The sequence below is a fragment of the Thalassophryne amazonica genome, chromosome 12 (genome assembly GCF_902500255.1).
Source record: "Thalassophryne amazonica chromosome 12, fThaAma1.1, whole genome shotgun sequence".
NCBI classification, from domain to species: domain Eukaryota; kingdom Metazoa; phylum Chordata; class Actinopteri; order Batrachoidiformes; family Batrachoididae; genus Thalassophryne; species Thalassophryne amazonica.
Window position 1 is genome coordinate 9,498,714 of NC_047114.1, and position 22,986 is coordinate 9,521,699.

Sequence of the window (22,986 nt, forward strand, 5' to 3'; positions counted from 1 at the left end):
CTTATACGCAGGTGCAAAAAATTATAGGCTGTTCATCTACAATGATCTCCAATGCTTTAAAATGGACAAAAAAACCAGAGACGCGTGGAAGAAAACAGAAAACCATCAAAATGGATAGAAGAATAACCAGAATGGCAAAGGCTCACCCATTGATCAGCTCCAGGATGATCAAAGACAGTCTGGAGTTACCTGTAAGTGCTGTGACAGTTAGAAGACGCCTGTGTGAAGCTAATTTATTTGCAAGAATCCCCCGCAAAGTCCCTCTGTTAAATAAAAGACGTGCAGAAGAGGTTACAATTTGCCAAAGAACACATCAATTGGCCTAAAGAGAAATGGAGGAATATTTTATGGACTGATGAGAGTAAAATTGTTCTTTTTGGGTCCAAGGGCCGCAGATAGTTTGTGAGATGACCCCCAAACTCTGAATTCAAGCCACAGTTCACAGTGAAGACAGTGAAGCGTGGTGGTGCAAGCCTCGCAGATGTGAAGAAATCATGAAAAACTGTTATACAACTAAATACTAGTTTAGTGATTCATAGGATTGCTAAAAAAGCAGTTTGAACATAATAGCTTTGAGTTCGTAGCGTCAACAGCAGATGCTACTATTATTGTGAACACCCCCTTTTCTACTTTTTTTTTTTTTTTTACTAATAGCCCAATTTCATAGCCTTAAGAGTGTGCATATCATGAATGCTTGGTCTTGTTGGATTTGTGAGAATCTACTGGTACCTTGTTTCCCATGTAAATAAGAAATATACTCAAAACCTGGATTAATTTTTTTAGTCACATAGCACTACTATTACTCTGAGCACTACTGTAGGAGTCTTTACCCATGCAGAGAGAATTATGGGACTTTGAAGCTTTTTAATCACAATCATACTCAACTTTCTAAACTTTTTAGTGTGATATAACCTATAGTCAGAGAAGCAAGATTGAGATGGTTTGGACATGTGCATGGGAGGGACCCAGGGTATATAGGGAGAAGGATGTTGAGGATGGAGCCACCAGGCAGGAGGACAAGAGGGAGGATGGATGTGCTAAAGGAGGACATGCAGGTGGTTGGTGTGACAGAGAGGAAGACAAAGAGGACAGGATGAGATGGAAACGACTGATCTGCTGTGGCGACACCTAATGGGAGGAGCAGCCGAAAGACACAGACGAACCTGCTTGTTGATACTCTGCACAGCTCGGTGTCAACATGAACTATCAGCAACAAATACATGAATCCTCTTTTTCCTCTTTGCTGATGTTTTTCACAAACATTATCTTGGTTCAAACTCTCATTTCATGGAATCAGAATTTTTTTTGAAAAACTGCGACATTTATCTAATTAATTTTGTTACTAAGGTTCAATCTGATGTTTGTTTTTTATACGGCATTAGATAAATTACTTTTATTGTGAAAGTCTTAACAAATGACTTGTTAAAATATCCACAATCAAACATAAAAGTGTCCTGCAAGCACAATCCCCCGCTGGCAAATGCTGCGTCGGTACAGGCGCTTGTTACATTCTGATATTTCAAGGTATGTTACAGTTTATTTCAGAATGCGGACACTCTTGTACAATATCACAATATGTGCATTGCCAACCTATAAACAAGGAAGAGTACCACATTTCCCATAAAACAGGCCCAACTTGAACGATATAATAGGAACATTACCAACAAGGACTTATACCATGTTTCACAAAATTCCTCCTAAAAATATGACAGGAGCTGAATTCATGATGTTTATACCCTTTTCGGGGCGGACGGAAACTGCCTCGACATACTCCCACTTTGAGCCTTCAGCCTGCGTGAGATTAAAATTACTAACCCTGCACTTTTCATTTTTATAGTATTTTTTTTGTGACAAATTAGAACCCTGTACTTGTCTTCATAGCAACTAGCGGGCCAATTCACCAGTTAAACATGTTTATAGATTTAATATTTGAAATATTATCTGCATCATCTCCTCCTCCATCACTACATCACTGTCTGAAACCCCATTCCACTACGTTATATTTATTTGATAGTGAACATAGTTTGCCCATTTGTCTATTTGACTCCTTCACTTCTTACAGAAGTATTTTTTCCTTTTGTTTTTATTGTTGTTTATGCACCAATGACACCAGATCAAATTCCTTGTATGCGAGAACTTACTTGGCAATAAACTTGATTCTGATGGCACAAGTGTCAAAACTGGATGAGTAATATTTTACTGGCCTGTAGGTGGCGGCATCAGAAACATCTGCTGTAAGTTTGGTTGCCAGCAGGTGGTGTCAGTCAGTCTGTAACCATAAGACTTGCAGAAGCTCTGACTGGACGAGCCTCATTTTACGTTAATGACAGCTTTACGAAACACAAATTTTAAATGAGAACTTCGTACAGCGAAGTTATTAAGGTTCATATTTTAAGGAATAAATAATGCCAGAGCTGTCAAATTACCAGAATAAAGCTGTAATGTGAACAGAAGAAAGACAAAATTAATATAATTTATGACAGTATCAGAGTTAGAAGAGTTGCATGATTCTGCTTCAAGGGCAATGTTTGCTTTGCTCACGAAATGTAGAAACCTCAAATTGCCACTAGATGTCACCCTTGATTTATTTGACAAGTTAGTAATGCCAGTTATGTTATATGCATGTGAAGTTTGGGGTTATGGAAAATTTGATATTTTAGAAAAAATGCACATTCGATTTCTTAAATATATTTTGAAAGTTAGAGTATCTACATGCAACAACTTGGTTTATGGTGAGCTCGGCAGATTCCTCATCCACATAGCTGTAAAAAAAGAGAATCATTGGGTATTGGAGGAGACTGATAGCAAATAATGACAACAAACTAGTACAACATATGTATCAATATTTGTATCAACAGTTCTGTGAGGGTGTTTTCATGTCCCCGTGGCTGCAGGAGATCAAGAACACCCTGGATGAATGTGGTCTGTCCTACATGTGGTCCTCACAGTCTTTTAGTAGTGTTCAGTGGCTTAAGTTAACTGTGGAACGGATTTTAAAGGACCAGTATGTACAAAAATGGAAAAGCCAATTACGGGAAATGACATCGTGTGACGTTTACGTTGAACTAAAAAAATAATTCAAATTAGAAAAGTATCTATTGTGTGAAAACCTCAAATACAGGCAGGCCATTTGCAACCTGAGAACTAATAACACCAGGATCCCCAAGGTCACTGGCAGATACAAAGGCCTGGACAGATCAATGAGGACTTGTAACCTTTGTAATAGTGGTTCTGTGGGAGATGAATTCCATGTTTTGTTTGTTTATACACATTATGAGGTCAAGAGACTAAGAGAAAAATATATCCCTGTTTTTTATAGAGAGTGTCCGTCTAAACATAAGTTTGTGTTACTGCTTCAATCTGATAACAGGAAAATTATTTGTAAACTTGGTGCTTATTTGAAAGGGGTTCTGGATTTGTATTGAATTTTGATTTCTAGTGTTTTCCTTTTGTCAAAGTATGAATTTGTTTTTGTTTGTGCGCCATACCATGGATTTGGTTATGAGCAATCTATCTATTAAATTAAAAACAAAACAAAGAAGTTGCAATTTTATGTGGAAAAAAGTTGTTTAAAAGTTCAATTTGTAATTTTGTGTGGAAAAAGAACAAAGCTGTGAGCAGAATATATGGAATTTTGCTAATTATTTTGCTATTAGTTTTTTTTTAGAATGGGTGTCAAATTATAAAAAATACAGCTGTAGTGTTTCAAGAAAAATATACTATTACCTCAAAAAAGTTGTAATTTCACAGGAAATAAGAGTTATAAATTTGTAGGAAAAATTTATAGTCAAACAATAAAACTGTAAATTTTGTGGGCTGGGGGGATGGGGGTAGAAAAGTCACTGTTTTACGAGAGAATCGTATAATTTTTCTGGGGGGAAAAAAACCCTCACAAATTTTAAAATTGTGCCGTTGAAATATAAAGTTGTACATTAATAGCAAAGTTTTACTGGTATGCAAATAAACATTTTAATTTACTATATTTGTTTAAATTTTAATTTTTTTGGGGGGGGGGGTCATATACTGCTGCAAAGTCTATGAGAAGGATATTTCTGTTGCATGAATAAAGTCAGATTGCTAGTGGGGGGATGCCAACTTTTTTTTTTCCTCTTGGAAATGTGATCATTTTCACAACATCATGACCTTCCTGCATAATTACTACTTTTCTTCTTTGTCATCATCTTACAAATGGTTCAGATTTTCAAAGGACTAAAATAGCAGAAATTAATGAAAATTGTACAACGATGAGGACACCAATGAATGTGTGCCTCAACTCCTTCACAAAAAAGAAAAAAAAAAACTTTTGTGAGAACAGACTGATGCACCACACAAAACAAAAACTCAAACATCCTGCTGCACCCCGCAAGATGGGTGTTGGCAAAACAAAATAAACACCCTGTAGCTACGGTGCTCATACAAGCGCCTTTATTCTCAAAACTGAGCAAAAAACTTTCCCATCAGATGACAACTTTATTCCAAAAAAGTTTGAAGTTTTAATTCTGCCAACGTAACTTTGAGAGGCGGTGTCAAAAAGAAGAAGCAGAAAAAAAGGCATTTTGGGCAAAGAGGGAGTTAAACGGAGCCCTGTGGTCCTCAGACAGACAGGATGATGGGTAAGCAGAATTTGGTGAGGCTCTGTTGCTTAGCGAGGCTAGTGCACGGTTAGGAGTGTGCACATTGAAGCGTATCTGTAGAACTTTGTGCTGCCAGGGAGCAGCAGCGCCTCCTGCAGGCAGGTGTTCAGTGTGTTCTTCAAGCTGCTGGAATCCGACCCAGATTTGGTGGGCGGATCTTAGCTGATGGCGAGACACGCTGCTATGACTGTACAGGAAACCTGCGATATACAGCAAGACGGTCGCCAACGATACATCACCAACAAGTGTAATGATGCAAAATATATTATTTAAAAAGAATTATTTTCTAAAATCATTGGCTGCATTTTTCTTTCAGTTTCACAGCTGAAATAAAGCAAAAGTCAAACACATCAATAAGAGTGAACGCCTCCGAAGTGCAGCAGAGCTTACAGTGATGTTTGCGTCAATGATGCATCGACAGACGGCGTATTCCCGTATATCGCCGGTTATTAGTCACAACCCGAGTCTGCAGGTGAGCAGAGGACAGCCCCCTCGCTCTTTAGTCATGCAGTAAAGATGAAGAAACATGAGAAAGACTGAAGCTTTTGGATCCGTTCTGTGATGTTATGACTCACAGAAGACGGACGGCCAGGTGGCGCGGTGCCAGGGGCGTGGTGAAGACTGCGGCAGAGGACGCTCGCGATCAGGAGTGATCCATGGGCTCGGTGGCATTGCTTGGATCAGTGTCCTGGCTTTCCATCTCCTCCGGGTCTTCCACCTTCCCGTCCAGAGTTGCAGCTGGTGGTTCGTGGCTGACGGCTGTCAAAGCCTGGCTGCTACCCGTTTTAGCTCCCCCTGTCCATTCCTTGCTGATCCCTCCAGCTGCCATGCCCTGCTGCTCTCTCAGGTGGCGCTCCATGGAAGCCTGGATGGAGGAAACCATCTCCTGCAGCTTCCGTCGCTGCTGCTCGATGAGGTTGGGGTCCAGACTACGCCCGTCCTTTGTGGTAACAAACCCTGGTGCCATGCGGACCAGCTCCCTGGTGGCATCCTCGGGGATGTCTGACAGGTTAGGGGGGCCTTGGGACACACTGGAGCTCAAGTCCACGCCGCTGCTGTGTTGACGTGTGATTGGCCTGTGTTCTGGAGGGGAGGAGCTTCCAGCACTGCCGAGGGAGTGGCCTTTGCCTTGGAAGGCGGTGACACTCTGCAGCTGCTCTTTCTTACGGACGACGCCGCCGCTGCCAAGCTTCAGCATGCCATGGGAGGGGCTGCCCTCTCTGCTGCCCCTGGAGGCCGCTTCTGAGCGCAGCTGGACCAGCGCCTCCTTTACCAGGTCCTCCACGTCTGGAGTGATGGGGAAGTGACCGGCAGCGTCCACGCACAGCTCCAGTCGCTCCTCAGCTGCGTTGTAGACAAATGTTTTCCCCGTCAGGTGAGGCAGCGTGCAATGCTTCCCGTCCATCAGCCCTGAAAAGCAACAATTAGAAAGACACAATTTCAGAAAAGCATCTCCAAGGACATTTGGCACTACCCTGTGTGTTCCACGATCTCCTCCATATCTCCTAAACCTGTTCTGTAAAGTTTCGATGGGTGTCCACTCCCCTCCAAATTGAGAAGATGCTTCACAGAAACTGATGTACTTCAGAAAAAACTCTGGAATATCAACTCCCCCCCCCCAAAAAAAAAGCTTTAACGTTGCATGAGGTGAATTTTCAGGCGATTAGAAAAGGCTTTAATTCATAAAACTGCAAATATCTCAGGTCACATGACATACAGAAAGAGTTACGAGATTTTAAAATACATGATGAGGTAGATGTGGGTAGAGAAAGAGATGGAGAGCTATAAGTTACGATATAAGAGATGATGTTACGGTAATACTGGATTTAGAAAAATGGTAATACAGTGAGAAAAATAAGTATTTGACACGCTGTGGTTTTGCAAGTTCTCCCACTTAGAAATCATGGAGGGGTCTGAAATTTTCATCTTAGGTGCATGTCCACTGTGAGAGACATAATAAAAAAAATAAAAAAAATCCAGAAATCACAATGTAAGATTTTTTAATAATTTATTTGTATGTTACTGCAGCAAATAAGTATTTGAACACCTACCAACCAGCAAGAATTCTGGCTCGCACAGACCTGTTAATTTCTCTTTAAGAAGCCCTCTTATTCTGCACCCTTTACCTGTATTTTTACCTGTATTCTTTACCTGTTCATACTGTACCAACTCTCTGGAAAAGATCCATTATTGTTCCAATTGCCAAAAAATCATGTTCATCTGAAAACAACAACTATAGGCCAACAGCTTTAACATCTGTTGTAAGCAAATGCTTCGAAAAGATTATGCTATCTTTTCTCAAGACGGACGTCAATCCTGTACTCGACCCATTCCAATTTGCTTATAGGCAGGGTAGAGGCACTGATAATGCCATCAACAGCTTAACCCACCTTTCACTTAAGCACTTGGAAGATCCTACTGCACATGCATGGATTTTACTGGTTGATTTCTTCTTCAATGCGCATATTAAACAAATATGTAGGACTGCTTTTTTGCATTTGCGCAATATCTCTAAAATTAGAAAGGTCTTGTCTCAGAGTGATGCTGAAAAACTAATTAATGCATTTATTTCCTCTAGGCTGGACTATTGTAATTCATTATTATCAGGTTGTCCTAAAAGTTCCCTGAAAAGCCTTCAGTTAATTCAAAATGCTGCAGCTAGAGTACTGACAGGGACTAGAAGGGGAGAGCATATCTCACCCATATTGGCCTCTCTTCATTGGCTTCCTGTTAATTCTAGAATAGAATTTAAATTTCTTCTTCTTACTTATAAGGTTTTGAATAATCAGTTCCCATCTTATCTTAGGGACCTCTTAGTACCATATCACCCCAATAGAGCGCGTCGCTCTCAGACTGCAGGCTTACTTGTAGTTCCTAGGGTTTGTAAGAGTAGAATGGGAGGCAGAGCCTTCAGCTTTCAGGCTCTCCTCTGGAACCAGCTCCCAATTCGGATCAGGGAGACAGACACCCTCTCTACTTTTAAGATTAGGTTTAAAACGTTCCGTTTTGCTAAAGCTTATAGTTAGGGCTGGATCAGGTGACCCTGAACCATCCCTTAGTTATGCTGCTATAGACTTAGACTGCTGGGGGGTTCCCATGATGCACTGAGTGTTTCCTTCTCTTTTTGCTCTGTATGCACCACTCTGCATTTAATCATTAGTGATTGATCTCTGCTCCCCTCCACAGCATGTCTTTTTCCTGATTCTCTCCCTCAGCCCCAACCAGTCCCTGCAGAAGACTGCCCCTCCCTGAGCCTGGTTCTGCTGGAGGTTTCTTCCTGTTAAAAGGGAGTTTTTTCTTCCCACTGTTGCCAAGTGCTTGCTCACAGGGGGTCGTTTTGACCGTTGGGGTTTTTCCGTAATTATTGTATGGCTTTGCCTTACAATATAAAGTGCCTTGGGGCAACTGTTTGTTGTGATTTGGCGCTATATAAATAAAATTGATTTGATTTGAGTTCAGCCTTTAATACATTACAACCATACCTACGCTAAAAGAACCATCTAAGCTAAAATAAATGAATGTCAACCCATTTTTAATTAGCTAGTACCATTCTTTTTTAACTAATAGATTATAAGTCAGAGTTAACCGAGCTCTTTTGGTACTCAAACCATCAAGCACAGGTGTACCACAAGGCTGTGTTAGTTCTCCTGTCCTCTTCACTCTCTATACCAATAACTGTACAAATAACTACTGTAATAACTTTGTTTTTAAATTTTCTGATGACACAGCCATTTTGAGCCTACTGCACAAAGATTCAAGTCCAACAAAGTATTTCTCTGAAGTGAAACACTTTGTGCAGTGGTGTGATGACAACCACTTGGTTTTAAATGCTAACAAAACCAAGGAAATGGTTCTGGACCCAAGGACTGTTGGGGACCATACTCCTGTGGTCATACATGGTACTCCTATTGACCAGGTCAGCTCATACAAGTACTTGGGGCTGCACATAGACAACACTCTTAGCTGGACTGTACATGTGGATAGTCTGTGTTCTCGACTCCATCAGAGACTGTACTTCCTCCGCAGACTTCGTTTGTATGGAGTCAATCAAAAAATGTTGTTGTTTTACCAGGCAGTTCTAGAGAGCCTAGTCAGATATGGCATGACTGCCTGGTACGGCAACCTCTCTGTACAACTTAAAACTTAACAGACAAATTGACAATGCAATGAAGATAATTGGAAAGAAACAATATCAGTCCCTCAGTTCACTCTACGAAGAGTCTGTTCTGAAAGCAGCTCAGAGGATACTGACGGATACAGCTCATGTCCTCCATACAGAGTATACTCTCCTTCCCTGTGGGAGAAGGTATAGAGTCCCTCGGAGCAGACTGAATAGTCTCAAAAACTCATTCGTCCCCATGTCTATCAAATTGCTAAACAATAATGTCTAAAACTGGAACTGTGCAACACTTATGGTGTTTCTCTTGATTTCCTGTCATGTTAATTTGTTATAGATGTGGCTGTGTTTCTATTTGTATTCATTTGTTTTCCTTTTGTAAAGGCACTTAGCATGAGTCCAAGACAAATTTCCCTAAGTTGATAATAAAGTATCGTATCGTATTAATTGCACCTGTTTGAACTTGTTACCTGTATAAAAGACACCTGTTCACACACTCAATCAATCACACTCCAACCTGTCCACCACAGCCAAGACCAAAGAGCTGTCTAAGGACACCAGGGACAAAACTGTAGACCTGCACAAGGCTGGGATGGACTACAGGACAACAGGCAAGCAGCTTGGTAGAAGACAACAACTGTTATGATTATTTATTAGAAAGTGGAAGAAACACAAGATGACTGTCAATCTCCCTCGGTCTGGGATTCCATGCAAGATCTCACTTTGTGGGGTAAGGATGATTCTGAGAAAGCTCAGAACTACACAGGAGGACCTGGTCAATGACCTGAAGAGAGCTGGGAACACAGTCACAAAGATTACATTCGTAACACATGATGCTGTCATGGTTTAAAATCCTGCAGGGCAGCAAGGTCCCCCTGCTCAAGCCAGCACATGTCCAGGCCCGTTTGAAGTTCACCAGTGACCATCTGGATGATCCAGAGGAGGCATGGGAGAAGGTCATGTGGTCAGATGAGACCAGAATAGAGCTTTTTGGAATCAACTCCACTTACCATGTTTAGAGGATGAGAACAACCCCAAGAAAACCATCCCAACTGTGAAGCATGGGGGTGGAAACATCATACTCTGGGGGTGCTCTTCTGCAAAAGGCACAGGATGACTGCACTGTATTGGAGGGAGGATGGATGGGGTCATGTATTGCGAGATTTTGGCAAACAACCGCCTTCCCTCAGTAAGAGCATTGAAGATGGGTCATGGCTGGGTCTTCCAGCATGACAATGACCCCAAACACACAGCCAGGGCAACTAAGGAGGGGCTCCGTAAGAAGTATTTCAAGGTCCTGGAGTGGCCTGGCCAGTCTCCAGACCTGAACTCAATAAAGAATCTTTGGAGGGAGCTGAAACTCCAAACCTCAAAGATTTGAAGAAGATCTGTATGGAGGAGTGGACCAAAATCCCTGCTGCAGTCTGTGCAAACCTGGTCAAGAACTACAGGAAACGTTTGACCTCTGTAATTGCAAACAAAGGCTACTGTACCAAATATTAACAATGATTTTCACAGGTGTTCAAATACTTATTTGCAGCAGTAACATACAAATAAATTATAAAAAAAAAAAAAAAATACATTGTGATTTCCAGATTTTTTTTTTTTATTTTTTTTTTTTAGATTATGTCTCTCACAGTAGATGTGCACCTAAGATGAAAATTTCAGACCCTTCCATGATTTCTAAGTGGGAGAACCTGCAAAACCACAGGGTGTCAAATACTTATTTTCCTCACTGTATGTGGTGGGACTCACCCTTCCATCATCATGACTATTAGTGGGGTGGCTTATGGGCAAAAAATGTCCAAATCGTTACATGCTGGCCCAAAGCACCAAATTTGGTACATGCATAGTTTAGGATGATACAAACATTTTTGGAGGAGGGGAGGGGTACCTGATTTTAAATGTTAAGGTCAGGCCAAGGTCAAAATTAGGTAGTACTGTCACTTCAGGTGGCAGTTTATTTTTACCATGCTTTATGTAGTGAAGTTACTAACAGCACTGGTGAGGACTGAAGTCAACACAATATGGATTGGCCAAAGTGCATCATATGCAGTACAGCAGACGGTGCATTAAAGTGTCCTGTAACACAATAGTATGGCAAAGGTTCATAAGCACACAAGGACTTCATGAAAAATGTACAGGGGTTTAAAGAACTGAAATCATTGCCTGCCTGTATTTGTTTCGATAATGATGTGACGGCAAATGATGTCAATGTAAATTGTGTCAAGTGGCATAAAAACTATAATTTGTTATTTTCTGCATCAAAAGTGCATGTGCACGATACCCTGAGGAAAAGAGCAACATCCATTCTTGTCAGAATTGTGGATACAGACGTGGTTGCGATCCTTGTAGGAGTTTTCTACTGTCTTGTCAATCGGTATCCTGACTTGGATCTGTGGCTTGGATTTGGTGCACTTTCGGTACTACCACATTAACTTTGTCTGCCTGGAGCTTGGTGAAGACAAATGTCAAGCACCGCCCTTCTTCCATGCCTTCACCGGATGTGACGTGACATCCCAGTTTCATGGTAAAGGGAAGAAATCAGCATGAAAGACCTGGCAATCACTCCTAACCGTGACTGAAGGGTTTACCACAGCATCATCCTCAGTACAGCATTCATCCGTGAAGACATGTCATCTCCGGTATTCAGTGCAATTGAGCAGTTCACCTGTGCCACGTACGACAGCACAACTCAACACAGCAAGGTTAATGACCTTCAGCAAGAGCTCTTTCCTGACAGGGTGAAACTGATGGAAAGGCTACCATCAACACAGAATGCACTGCTCCAACATGTCAACCAATGTGTGTACCAAGCCAGTATCAGTCAGACACTGGCTGGCATCCCATCTGGACCACGGTTCCAGCTGCTGCTGTGGCTTGTGGAGAAGTCAAAGTGTGGCTCTAAGGCAGTTTCCTGGGCCCGTATCCACAAAGCAATGTAAGGCTAAAAATAGCTCCTAATGATGTTATACTAAGAAAAATCTTAGAATTCCTCGAATTCTTAGAAATTTCTTAGAATTTTCCCTTGGTAAGATGAAAGTTGTCCGCAAAGCAGCTTAGGCCTTAAGAGAGCTCCTAAGGTGCCAAACTGGTAAGAGTAGTGAGGAGGACTTTTAAGAAGCCTAAGAGTGTTTAAACAGAGAAGATGGCAGAAATGACAGAGAGGAAGCCGAGATATTCTCTGTATGCAGGATGACAGTGAGTCAGTAACACGCTACCGGCTTGATCTACGTAATTATTTTGTGTTAATTTACTGTCTTAATGTATTTATAAATTGTTTAGGTCCTTGTTATCATACACACAGTTGATATTATCATTATTATTATCGGTATTATTAATATTGTTATTTTATCATTACTTCTATTTTGTCATTTGATTTTAAATGGACCACAATGGAAATAAGTGTTTTCATTTCCTTGCGTCTTGCATGTATTTTTAACATATTTAAAATTATATTATGTAATGAACATACTAAATAAACTGACGCATACTTTTAATATATAAATATTCAGCATGGTGATACCTTCTCAGGTTGCGTAGCAATTCATTTTGTGGCAAGCCACAGTGTTTGTCTTTTCTGCACTCTGCCACAAGGTGGCACTCTTATTTTTCACATAAAAACACAGATGGTGGAAGAGATGACATCAAACACAATACACTTTTCACTTACGGTGACAACATGGTGACACTTAAAATAAACCGACTGTCAGGATTTCCCCCCGGCCTCAGCCTTGAACTCCGTTTTTAACTTCTGTCATGTGTTTTGCGCCCCACTAGATGTGATCCTCAGATTTATTCTCTTACCTGAATTCTATGAGTGACTGATTATATGAGAGACTATATAAACTCTGAACTGCTGTTAGAAGTTTGCCAGATGCTTCCATGAGCCATGCCTGATGCTTCTCAGATCTTATATCCAGAGACGTACATGTTTTTGCTGTTTGTGCCTTGCTTTCCTGTGTTTTTCCAGGCCTCGTCCATGATCAAGACCATGATGATCGAGACCCGAAGGACCAAGCCTGACTGCTGACCTTGAACGGGTCTTCCAGCTGTGCACTCATGATGCCAAAGCTTCCTGCAGCTTAAACTTAGGTAACACTGGTCTCTCCCTCTAACTCCCGCATTAGAGCAAACTGTCTCTTCCTGATGTTCCAGATGATTCCAGTACAACTTCCAAGCGGACCTGGACCCTTGTACTAACTACCTGCACTGCAACGCCACTTTGGGAACTCCTGGGCTCCCGGCGTGGAGCGCTTCTTGACTGAACGGCAGTTAAATTCCCCTCATCTCTGTGAGATCCCGTTCTCACTCGTTCCTGTTTGTGACTGTGCTATAAAGAACTGTCTTAAGAACTCTGCCTAAGAACTGCATGAACTCTGATATCAAATAATTGAGAACCTAGCCGAGCTGCATCAAGTCCTGTTTAATTGGCGCTGTGCTTCAACACGTAGCACTTGACCTCTGACCTTTGGATACAACTTATGAACTATGAACTGCTGAACAGTGAAGTGTATTTCATTTCACTGTGTGAAGTGTATTTATTTTATTTTATTACAGAGATTAGAGCATGCCATAGGTATTAAAGGCACTGCGCTGCAGTGGTTTGAATCATATTTATCTAATATATTACAATTTGTTCATGTAAATGGGGAGTCACGGACTAAGGCTAATTATGGAGTTCCACAAGGTTCTGTGCTAGGACCGATTTTATTCACTTTATACATGCTTCCCTTAGGCAGTATTATTAGAAAGCATTGCTTAAATTTTCATTGTTACGCAGATGATACCCAGCTTTATCTATCCATGAAGCCAGAGGACACACAACAATTAGTTAAACTACAGGAATGTCTTTCCGACATAAAGACATGGATGACCTCTAATTTCCTGCTTTTAAATTCAGATAAAACTGAAGTTATTGTACTTGGCCCCACAAATCTTAGAAACATGGTGTCTAACCAGATCCTTACTCTGGATGGCATTACCCTGACCTCTAGTAATACTGTGAGAAATCTTGGAGTCATTTTTGATCAGGATATGTCATTCAAGGCGCATATTAAACAGATATGTAGGACTGCTTAGGGCTGGATCAGGTGATCAGGACTGATTTTTTGCATCTCTAAAATTAGAAAGGTCTTGTCTCAGAGTGATGCTGAAAAGCTAATTCATGCATTTATTTCTTCTAGACTGGACTATTGTAATTCATTATTATCAGGTTGTCCTAAAAGTTCCCTGAAAAGCCTTCAGTTAATTCAAAATGCTGCAGCTAGAGTACTGACAGGGGCTAGAAAGAGAGAGCATATTTCACCCATATTGGCCTCTCTTCATTGGCTCCCTGTTAATTCCAGAATAGAATTTAAAATTCTTCTTCTTACTTATAAGGTTTTGAATAATCAGGTCCCATCTTATCTTAGGTACCTCACAGTATCATATCACCCCAACAGAGCGCTTCGCTCTCAGACTGCAGGCTTACTTGTAGTTCCTAGGGTTTGTAAGAGTAGAACAGGAGGCAGAGCGTTCAGCTTTCAGGCTCCTCTCCTGTGGAACCAGCTCCCAATTCGGATTAGGGAGACAGACACCCTCTCTACTTTTAAGATTAAGCTTAAAACTTTCCTTTTTGAAAAAGCTTATAGTTAGGGCTGGATCAGGTGACCCTGAACCATCCCTTAGTTATGCTGCTATAGACTTAGACTGCTGGGGGATTTCCCATGATGCACCCAGTGTTTCTTTTTATTCACCTCTTTTTGCTCTGTATGTACCACTCTGCTTTTAATAATTGGTGATTGATCTCTGCTCTCTTCCACAGCATGTCTTTTTCCTGATTCTCTCCCCTCAGCCCCAACCAGTCCCAGCAGAAGACTGCCCCTCCCTGAGCCTGGTTCTGCTGGAGGTTTCTTCCTGTTAAAAGGGAGTTTTCCTTCCCACTGTGGCCAAGTGCTTGCTCATAGGGGGTCGTTTTGACCGTTGGGGTTTTTCTGTAATTATTGTATGGCTTTTGCCTTACAATATAAAGCGCCTTGGGGCGACTGTTTGTTGTGATTTGGCGCTATATAAATAAAACTGATTTGATTTCTTAGGAAGAGAACTTTATTTCTTGAACTCTGCAACAACCCGTGTTAATCCTGTCTTTGAACGGTGACTGTGTGAGACTCCAGCATTACGAGCACATTCTGGAGGGTTAGAGTAAAAAAAAAAAAAAAAATCCTGTTCTGTCCCACTCCTGGTAAAATGACTCTCACTCCCATCCCGCTCCCATTCAGAATGACTCCTGCTCCTGTACCGCTTCCATTTTTTTTCTCTTCTTTTAGTTTTTAGGCAATACGTGGTCTGTCCATAAAGTAACGGTCCTTTTTATTTTTTTTTAAAAACTATATGGATTTCATTCATATGTTTTTACGTCAGACATGCTTGAACCCTCGTGCGCATGCGGGAGTTTTTCCACGCCTGTCAGTGACGTCATTCGCCTGTGAGCACGCCTTGGGAAGGAGTGGTCCCGCCCCCTCGTCGGATTTTCATTGTCTGGAAATGGCGGAATGAAAAGGACTTTTTTTCCATCAGAATTTTTTCAGAAGCTGTTACAGACTGGCACTTGGAAACCATTCGAAAAAAAAATCTGGCTTTCGGTGAAAATTTTACGGGCTTCACAGAGAATAAGGACTACAGCTTTAAGGACCCCTTTAAGGACGGTCGGTGCGCCGCGCTCACAGGAGAATGATGTCACCGACAGGCATGGAAAAACTCACGCATGCGCACGAGGGTTCAAGCATGTCTGACGTAAAAGCATATGAATGAAATCCATATAGTTTTTGAAAAAAATAAAAAGGACCGTTACTTTATGGACAGACCTCGTACACCAAATTTGATTTGATGTTCTCCCCATTCTATTTAGATTACTTTGTGTTCTACAGTTTTATTTCAGAAGACATTGCAACAAAGCAGTTCATCTGTGGTAATATAGGGAGCCACTTATTGCCTAAATCCAAATAAAAAAAACTTCACTAAAAGACACAAAACATAAATAATGCAGGGCCTGTGATCTTACAGCTTTTCAAAATGTGGTGGTGGGGGACACATAATAATCCTGACATTTACTTTGACTTCTATTTCTGTAACTGCAGACTGTATGAAACCAACATGTTTCATGTTTTGTGTGGTCAGCTTTATTTTTATTTATTTTCTGTTAATATATATCCATTCCTACATTTAAGGCCTGCAGCATTTTCCAAGAAAAAAAGGTAGGGACAGGGCAGGTTATTCTAAATGTAAGAATTAATGAATAATTTTTACAGCCAGTTTTCTTGAGAAATGTCAGAGGATGAATACATGAACATTTCCAACTCACTGAATATTTCTTAGACTTCATTTACATCAATCATTCATTAATACAAACTGTGTGGTACTTTATGGTAAATCTGGTCAGGTAGGCAGTTCTCAAAAACTAAATGTCCATGCTGGAAGGAGACAAGTGAGGGAAGCCACCAAGACACAACTCTGGAAGAATTTTTGGCTTTTGTGGGTGTGAGTGGAAAAACCGGGAATAGTGCAACATTTTTATTTTTTTAATCTTCATTTTACATATAGTCCCAACTTTTTTCTGACTTGTAGTCGTTTCTGTTGCATTTCTGAAATTACAGAACTGCTATAAAGAAAAGTGTGAACATTTTGTTTTTTCAAACTCTGTAGAACAAACACTAAATTTTTGTAAAGAAGGAAAAAATACACAAAGGTGCAGGAAGAACTGAACACTGCAGACTGATCTCTCATGATTTTTGAAAATAATAAGAGGTAACTTACTTTGAAATAAATGAAACGCAGAGCTGCAGCCTAATAACTTTGAAAAATGACAAAAATCAGCAGCTTTTATTTTTATTCTGACTAGAGTTCATTTAATCTTTTTTCTCCTCAGTCATGTTTTGTGCTTGAACCTAACAACTACATTAAGTCCTCTAAAATAAGTATCTTTGGAAAATAACAGCCTGTTCAGAGTTCTCAGCTGCTTTATGTGATTTCTGCTTCTGAACATCACTACAGAGTTTCTCCACATCAGGTTTTTTTAAACACACGTATGTGATTTTTATAACGTTAATTCATATATTCTCATTTTTTAAGGAATTTTGACCATTTTAGTTCATCTCATAATTTCAGTATGACTGTCACCGACACGGGCACACGGTGTGAAGAGGACATGCCGTCAGAACAGTCCAGGGAGAAATAAATGCAGCGCTATTTCCTATAACATGTTGCTTCATTCTGTGCTCAGCACACGCTCTCCATGCACTGAATGAAGTCACTCATTCCCCTCCCCCTGCCCCCTTCTCTCTCCCTCCTCACAGCGAGCAGACTCTCTCTCTCTCTCTCTCTCTCTCACACACACACACACACACACACACACACACACACACACACACACACACACTTTAAGCAAAGCTGCCCGGTATTTTTTTGGCGTCTTTTTCGCAAATTGATCGGCCAAATGATGGCAGGATGGCTTGCTGCCTAAAACCTTGGTTCCCGCTCCCGTCCACAGCCGCTAACTTTTAATCCTGTACCGCCCCAATCATGTGATACATAGCAAAGTTGACTCCCATCCTGTGGATCAGAAATTTCAGTGAAATATATCATATAGCAGACAAACACATTGATATTTGAGAAGTGAAATGAAGGTTCTAGTATTTACAGAAAGTGTGCAATAATTATTTAAACAAAATTGGGCAGGTGCATAACTTTGGGCACCCTTGTCGTTTTATTGATTTGAATACATTTAGCACTAATTATTGGAAGACAAAATTGGCTTGGTAAGCTCACTGACCCTTGACCTCCTTACACAGCTGAATCCAATTATGAGAAAGGGTATTTAAGGTGCCCGTTTACAAATGTTTCCCCTCTTTGCATCTCTTCTAATGTGGCAACATGGAAGCCTCTAAACAACTCTCAAATGACCTGAACACAAAGATTGTTCAACATCATGGGTTAGGGGAAGGATACAAAAAGCTATCTCAGAGATTTCAGCTGTCAGTTTCCACTGTAAGGAAAATAGTGAGGGAATGGAAGACCACATAAATAAACTTAATTTCACTTCTCAAATATCACTGTGTTTGTCTGCTACATGATATATTTAAATGAAATTGCTGATCCAAACAACCAATGATTTATAAAGGAAAATCATGGAAATCATCAAACCCAAACGTTTTCATACCACTGTATGTGTGCTTTGGGCCAGCAGGTTAATGATCATTACCATAAGCCACCCCACTATATGAGAATTACAGTCTCAGGCACCTCACTAGAATGACAGCTAATGCCAAAGGAGAAAATGCAGCAGTCACATTCCAACAGCTCATGGAACCATCATAATGTCTCCACAGTCTTTTATCGACACTGAAAATACCATTCAACATTTGTGCAAATCTGTAAAGGAAACCCAATGACTGACATTTTTATATAATCGCCATGTTTTGTGTAATTATGCCCAAGCATCTTCAAATAATACATATTACAGTAAATCTTGCATATAATGGATTTAGGTGGACCAGCAAATTTTGTTTGTTATAATCAAAATCCGTTACATATATGTAATTGATTAGTTACAGTCAGGAGTTGCCTAACGATGTACGAGGAATTCTGAATCAGGAGCTGCCTCATTTAATGGCCAGGTCAAAACTTTGTCTGAAAAAAATAAATGCCTGCCTTAAATAAGCACCAGACATTATGCGCATTAAAAACGTTACATCTGGATGAGTCACTCTTTTTTCTGATTCCGCTATGGAGTGGTACTTTAAAATGCTAAAACCTGATTTATGCTTCTCCAGCTTTGTGGCCATGCAATGATGTCAACGTGTGCGTTAATCTTTAAAGTTCTCTGTCGCATCAATGCAATTTGTGGCAGGGATGGCTTTTTCTGGATTAATTTGTCACTCAATGAGCTTCTTTATACAATCATCAACCTCCAAACCAATGACATGAACAATTTCCACCATGAATTGTGGGTCATTTGAGCATTTTATTCTGACTCCGTGTTGTGAAGTTGGTCATATTTGTAGACTTTTCTGCCAAACGTACTTGATCGATGATCGAAATGTAATCAGTGTGCACACTTCAAAGACTTTTAAAATATGACAGGAGAGGAAGGAGTGAAAACGTTAGTGACAAATCACAGCCCTCTGTAGTCTCCGATTCAGTAGGTGCACTGGTTCGCAGCCCCGCAGAGGGCCTCTGATCTAAAGCGGTTTGATTTGTCACACTCAGGGATATGTGTGAACCTTAACACCATATTACAGTGCAGGCAGCAAAGCAACATTTTGTTAATAATCACCAGGCTTGAATAAAAGCCTGCCTCGTTTAGGCACCAGGTGTGAGCACGATTTAAAAAAAACAAATGGCCAGTCTTTTAATCACAGAAGTATGGTACCCACTTTCCTCGAATCAGTGAGTGTCAGTGCTGAACTTCATTTTGTACCTGTTTACTGGGCACGTCCAGACTGCTGTGTCTGGTATATGTGAGGGTTGCTAATGAAAAAGCATTGCAATCGGACAGGACGTTTTGTCCGATGTGAGCAAATATCCGTTGTACAAAGTCTGTTATATACTGTGTTTATTACATGTAAAACCATACAAAAGCATTGGGACTTTTGCTTTTGTCGGGTGAGTGTGAATACCTGGTTGATACAATGATGGTTTAGGCAGGTTTTACCGTAAAAACTCATTCTTAAAAACATGTAACACCATATTGACATAATTTGATATATTGTAGGGCAGCACGGTGGTATAGTGGTTAGCACTGTTGCCTCACAACAAGAAAGTCACGGGACCGATTCCCGTCTGTGGCCTCTCTGTGTAGAGTTTGCATGTTCTCTCCATGTTTGCATGGGTTCTCTCTGGGGGTTCCGGCTTCCTCCGACATCCAAAGAATTGCAGGTTAGGTGAATTGGAAACTTTAAACTGTCCATAGGCGTATGTGCAGGTGTGAATGTGTTTGTTTGTTTGTCTGTCTACATGTGGTCCTGCAACAGACTGGGGTCCTGTCCAAGGTGTACCCTGCCTCACATCCTATGCCTTCTGGGATAGGCTCAGCCCCCCATGACTGTTAATTGGAGTAAGCATTCAGGGCTCGACATAGCCATTTGCCCGCCGGCCCGGAGCCGATCAAACTATGGCCCGCTTGGGCCACCACAAAAATATGCAAAATTCTATTATTTTACCACCTCCCCCCGAAGGTCAAGGTAATTTTATTTTCTATATAGATCACAACAGAAGTTTAAGGTTACATTTCCTATAGAACAGGTCTATACATCATCCTTTTATAGGGCAATGCAGTCTCGTTTGAAGCCCTGCGTGATATCGCAGGTTTTGACCACTTCTGGGGACTGTCTCCCATTGCACAATATTAACACAGCATAACTTCACATGGATAAATGGTGTACTGTTTTGTTTTCAGCTGCAATCACTGAAGCAGTCGTGAAAAGTGCAGTTTGTTTTCAGTTCCCAGTGGAGAAGGGAAGACGAGGCAAATGAGAGAGGTCGTGTCAGTACGTTTTAGCCTACACAGCTAACCAGAGTAACTGTGTTCTCTCGCCTGCACAACCGCCTCGACATGTTTGATTCGGGTCATAAACAAACTGCAACACATCCACTTCCACTGCACTGTCACTTTTTCTTTGCATTTTCACTTTGTGTGCCATGTAATTTGCCCAAAAACACAGAGAAGTCTGTCCCCAGATGTTGTGTCATATGCGTCACATTTGAAAGGACATGCCACACTGAAATCATAACAATTACGCTAAGATTTAAGCCGTTAGTGACCATTCAATGATCCATCAGGATTAAATGGTTAAAAAAAAAGGTAAATGGACCGCATTTATGTAGCGCTTTTCCATCTGCATCAGACGCTCAAAGTGCTTTACACATAATGCCTCACATTCACCCCAATGTGAGGGTGCTGCCATACAAGGTGCTCACTACACACCAGGAGCAACTAGGGGATTAAGGACCTTGCCCAAGGGCCCTTAGTGATTTTCCGGTCAAGCTATGATTTGATGATGAGCAAGCCCAACACTTAACCACAAAACCACCACCTCACTTTGTGCACTTCCGCGACCGATTTCAAAATATATAGCATTCGCAACAAGCAGCTACGAAAAAAGCTACTGCTTTTACGTGTAAAAGCAGCAGCCCTGAAAATGTTTATGGCCCGGTCACACGGCATATGACAATTCCTGAACGAAGGGGAAAAAAGTTAAAAGGTCGAGAAAAGGTGGACGAATGAGCTTTTGACTTTACCCATCACCGACTAACCTGCGAATCAAAAGCGCAAAAGGAACGAAAGAGGAACAAAATGAAACCGAAGATAACGCTGGTCCCCATGCTTTAAATGAAACACGTCTGGAGGCACTGTGCGTCTGCATCCTGCTCTGTGTTCCAGGACTCGGAGCTGGGACAGAGCTCTGTAGCGCCTGAGTCCTGGAGAAGCTGCAGACAGAAGTGCGTGATCCGACCCCCTGCAGAGATCTGTGTGCACTAGGGCTGAAACAATTAGTCGAGTAACTCGAATAATTCGATTACAAAAAATGTTTGAGGCACATTATGTGCCTTGAAGCTTCATTTAACATTGTAGTACATATGCCAGGCCTGTGTGTGGTGATGCAACATCCCCAAAAAACAAACAGAAGACGACTAGAGCATGCATGAGCCGTGTAAGCACTAATCAGATTAGCACAATAGCTACAGCTTTTCAAGGTGACTCACAGTGTGAAATAAAGCCTTTTAGGAGAAAAATGGTCCACGCTGAATCTGTGCATTTAAAGCGAAGCAGTGTGTTTGTCTGTTTTTTTTGTTTTTTTTTAACACTGTTTCGTCCGCTGTCTGCTCTCTGCTCTTACGCACGGCCGATGGCTGCCTCTCTCTGCCCGGTGTTAGCAGCTCAGCACTGCCCTCACAGCTCCATCCCCGGCCGCAACACTAACGAACGGTCTCTGGAAGAAGTCCACTCTTCCTTCTGTGTTTTGCTCAGACTCGCACTGAATGTTTCACTTTTTAATTTTTGCTTTTTTGGGCAACAGACAATGCTTCACAAACACAGTAACTCAAATAAAATAATAAAAAAATAAAAAAACCTGACTGTGAAGCATGCATGTTCAATCTCCAGCTGAAATGCATTGGCTGAATCGAAAGAAAAGAGACAGAGAAAGAGGGAAGGATAAAAAAAAAAAAATCATGCAGGGACCCAGTTCACCAACCTTAAAAAAAATAATAATAATAAAATAAAAAAAAAATAAAAAAAACTTCAAAATAGTTACATTTTACAAGTTGGGGGAAACAAAAAACAGAAAGCCACACCCATCGCCATTTCAGCAAATTGTCAAGACACTTGTTGAGCTCCTGACACCAGGAAAGATCCAAAACTTGTAAAGATGTGAAAAAATAAATGACTACCCAGGAAAACAGAAAGAGAGACACTAAATTTGACAATCTCCCTGATGACGCAGCAACATTGTGCCATTGCTTAGGGAGAGCCCTGGACTGTTGATGTTGTTAAAAATGCAAAAGTACTTTTTATCCGATTACTTGCCAGAATAATCGATAGAATACTTGATTACTAAAATAATCGATAGCTGAAGCCCTAGTGTGCACGTCGGTGGATCCACCTGCTCTGGTTGTTCTTGGTTGAGGGCGGTCGCATCTCCTCCTCTATCCTCTCTTTCTGTGTTTCTCTATCTCTATTAATGAGGTGGGCAAGGCAGTACAATCTCAGACTGTGTTAACTCTTGAACTTAAACACGAATTGGAAATCATCTCGGAGCAAATGTCTGCCTTGCAAAGGAATTGATGTTGGAGACCAGTGAATATTCACAATTCAGGGCTCGACATAGTCATTTGCCCGCTGGGCCGGAGCCAATTTGGCCCACTTTCGGGTCACTATGGACCAGTACAATTTATCAAATGATGGCCCGCTCGGGCCACTACAAAAATACACAAAATTCTATCTATTTTACCATATTTTACAGTGACAAAGTCAAATTTCTTCACATCTCTGTGTCAAACTTCACTCAGTCTGCCATGTTTGTTTTGGTCTCGCACCACGCTCCATGCTCCTGCAGAATCTCGTGCACACTGAAATGTATGTTGTCGATGCGTGGAGCGTGAGTTCAGCCATTTCCATCACTGATCTTCTGCAATTTTTGTTAGCATCTTTAAATGCGTGGGAAGCTGCAGGAATCGAAGATGAACAAGACGTAAATC

At 41.1% G+C, this 22,986-nt stretch overlaps 1 protein-coding gene across 1 annotated transcript in view; it reads right to left on the reverse strand.

The window, feature by feature from the left end:
* Nucleotides 1–1,517: 1,517 nt before the first annotated feature.
* Nucleotides 1,518–22,986, reverse strand: part of vcpip1 (valosin containing protein (p97)/p47 complex interacting protein 1) — a 33,830-nt gene continuing 12,361 nt past the window's right edge. Inside the window, exon 3 of the mRNA XM_034182804.1 lies at nucleotides 1,518–6,044. Within this exon, the coding sequence (XP_034038695.1) occupies nucleotides 5,278–6,044 (767 nt within the window). The 3' untranslated portion in view covers nucleotides 1,518–5,277. The remainder of the gene's footprint in view (nucleotides 6,045–22,986) is intronic.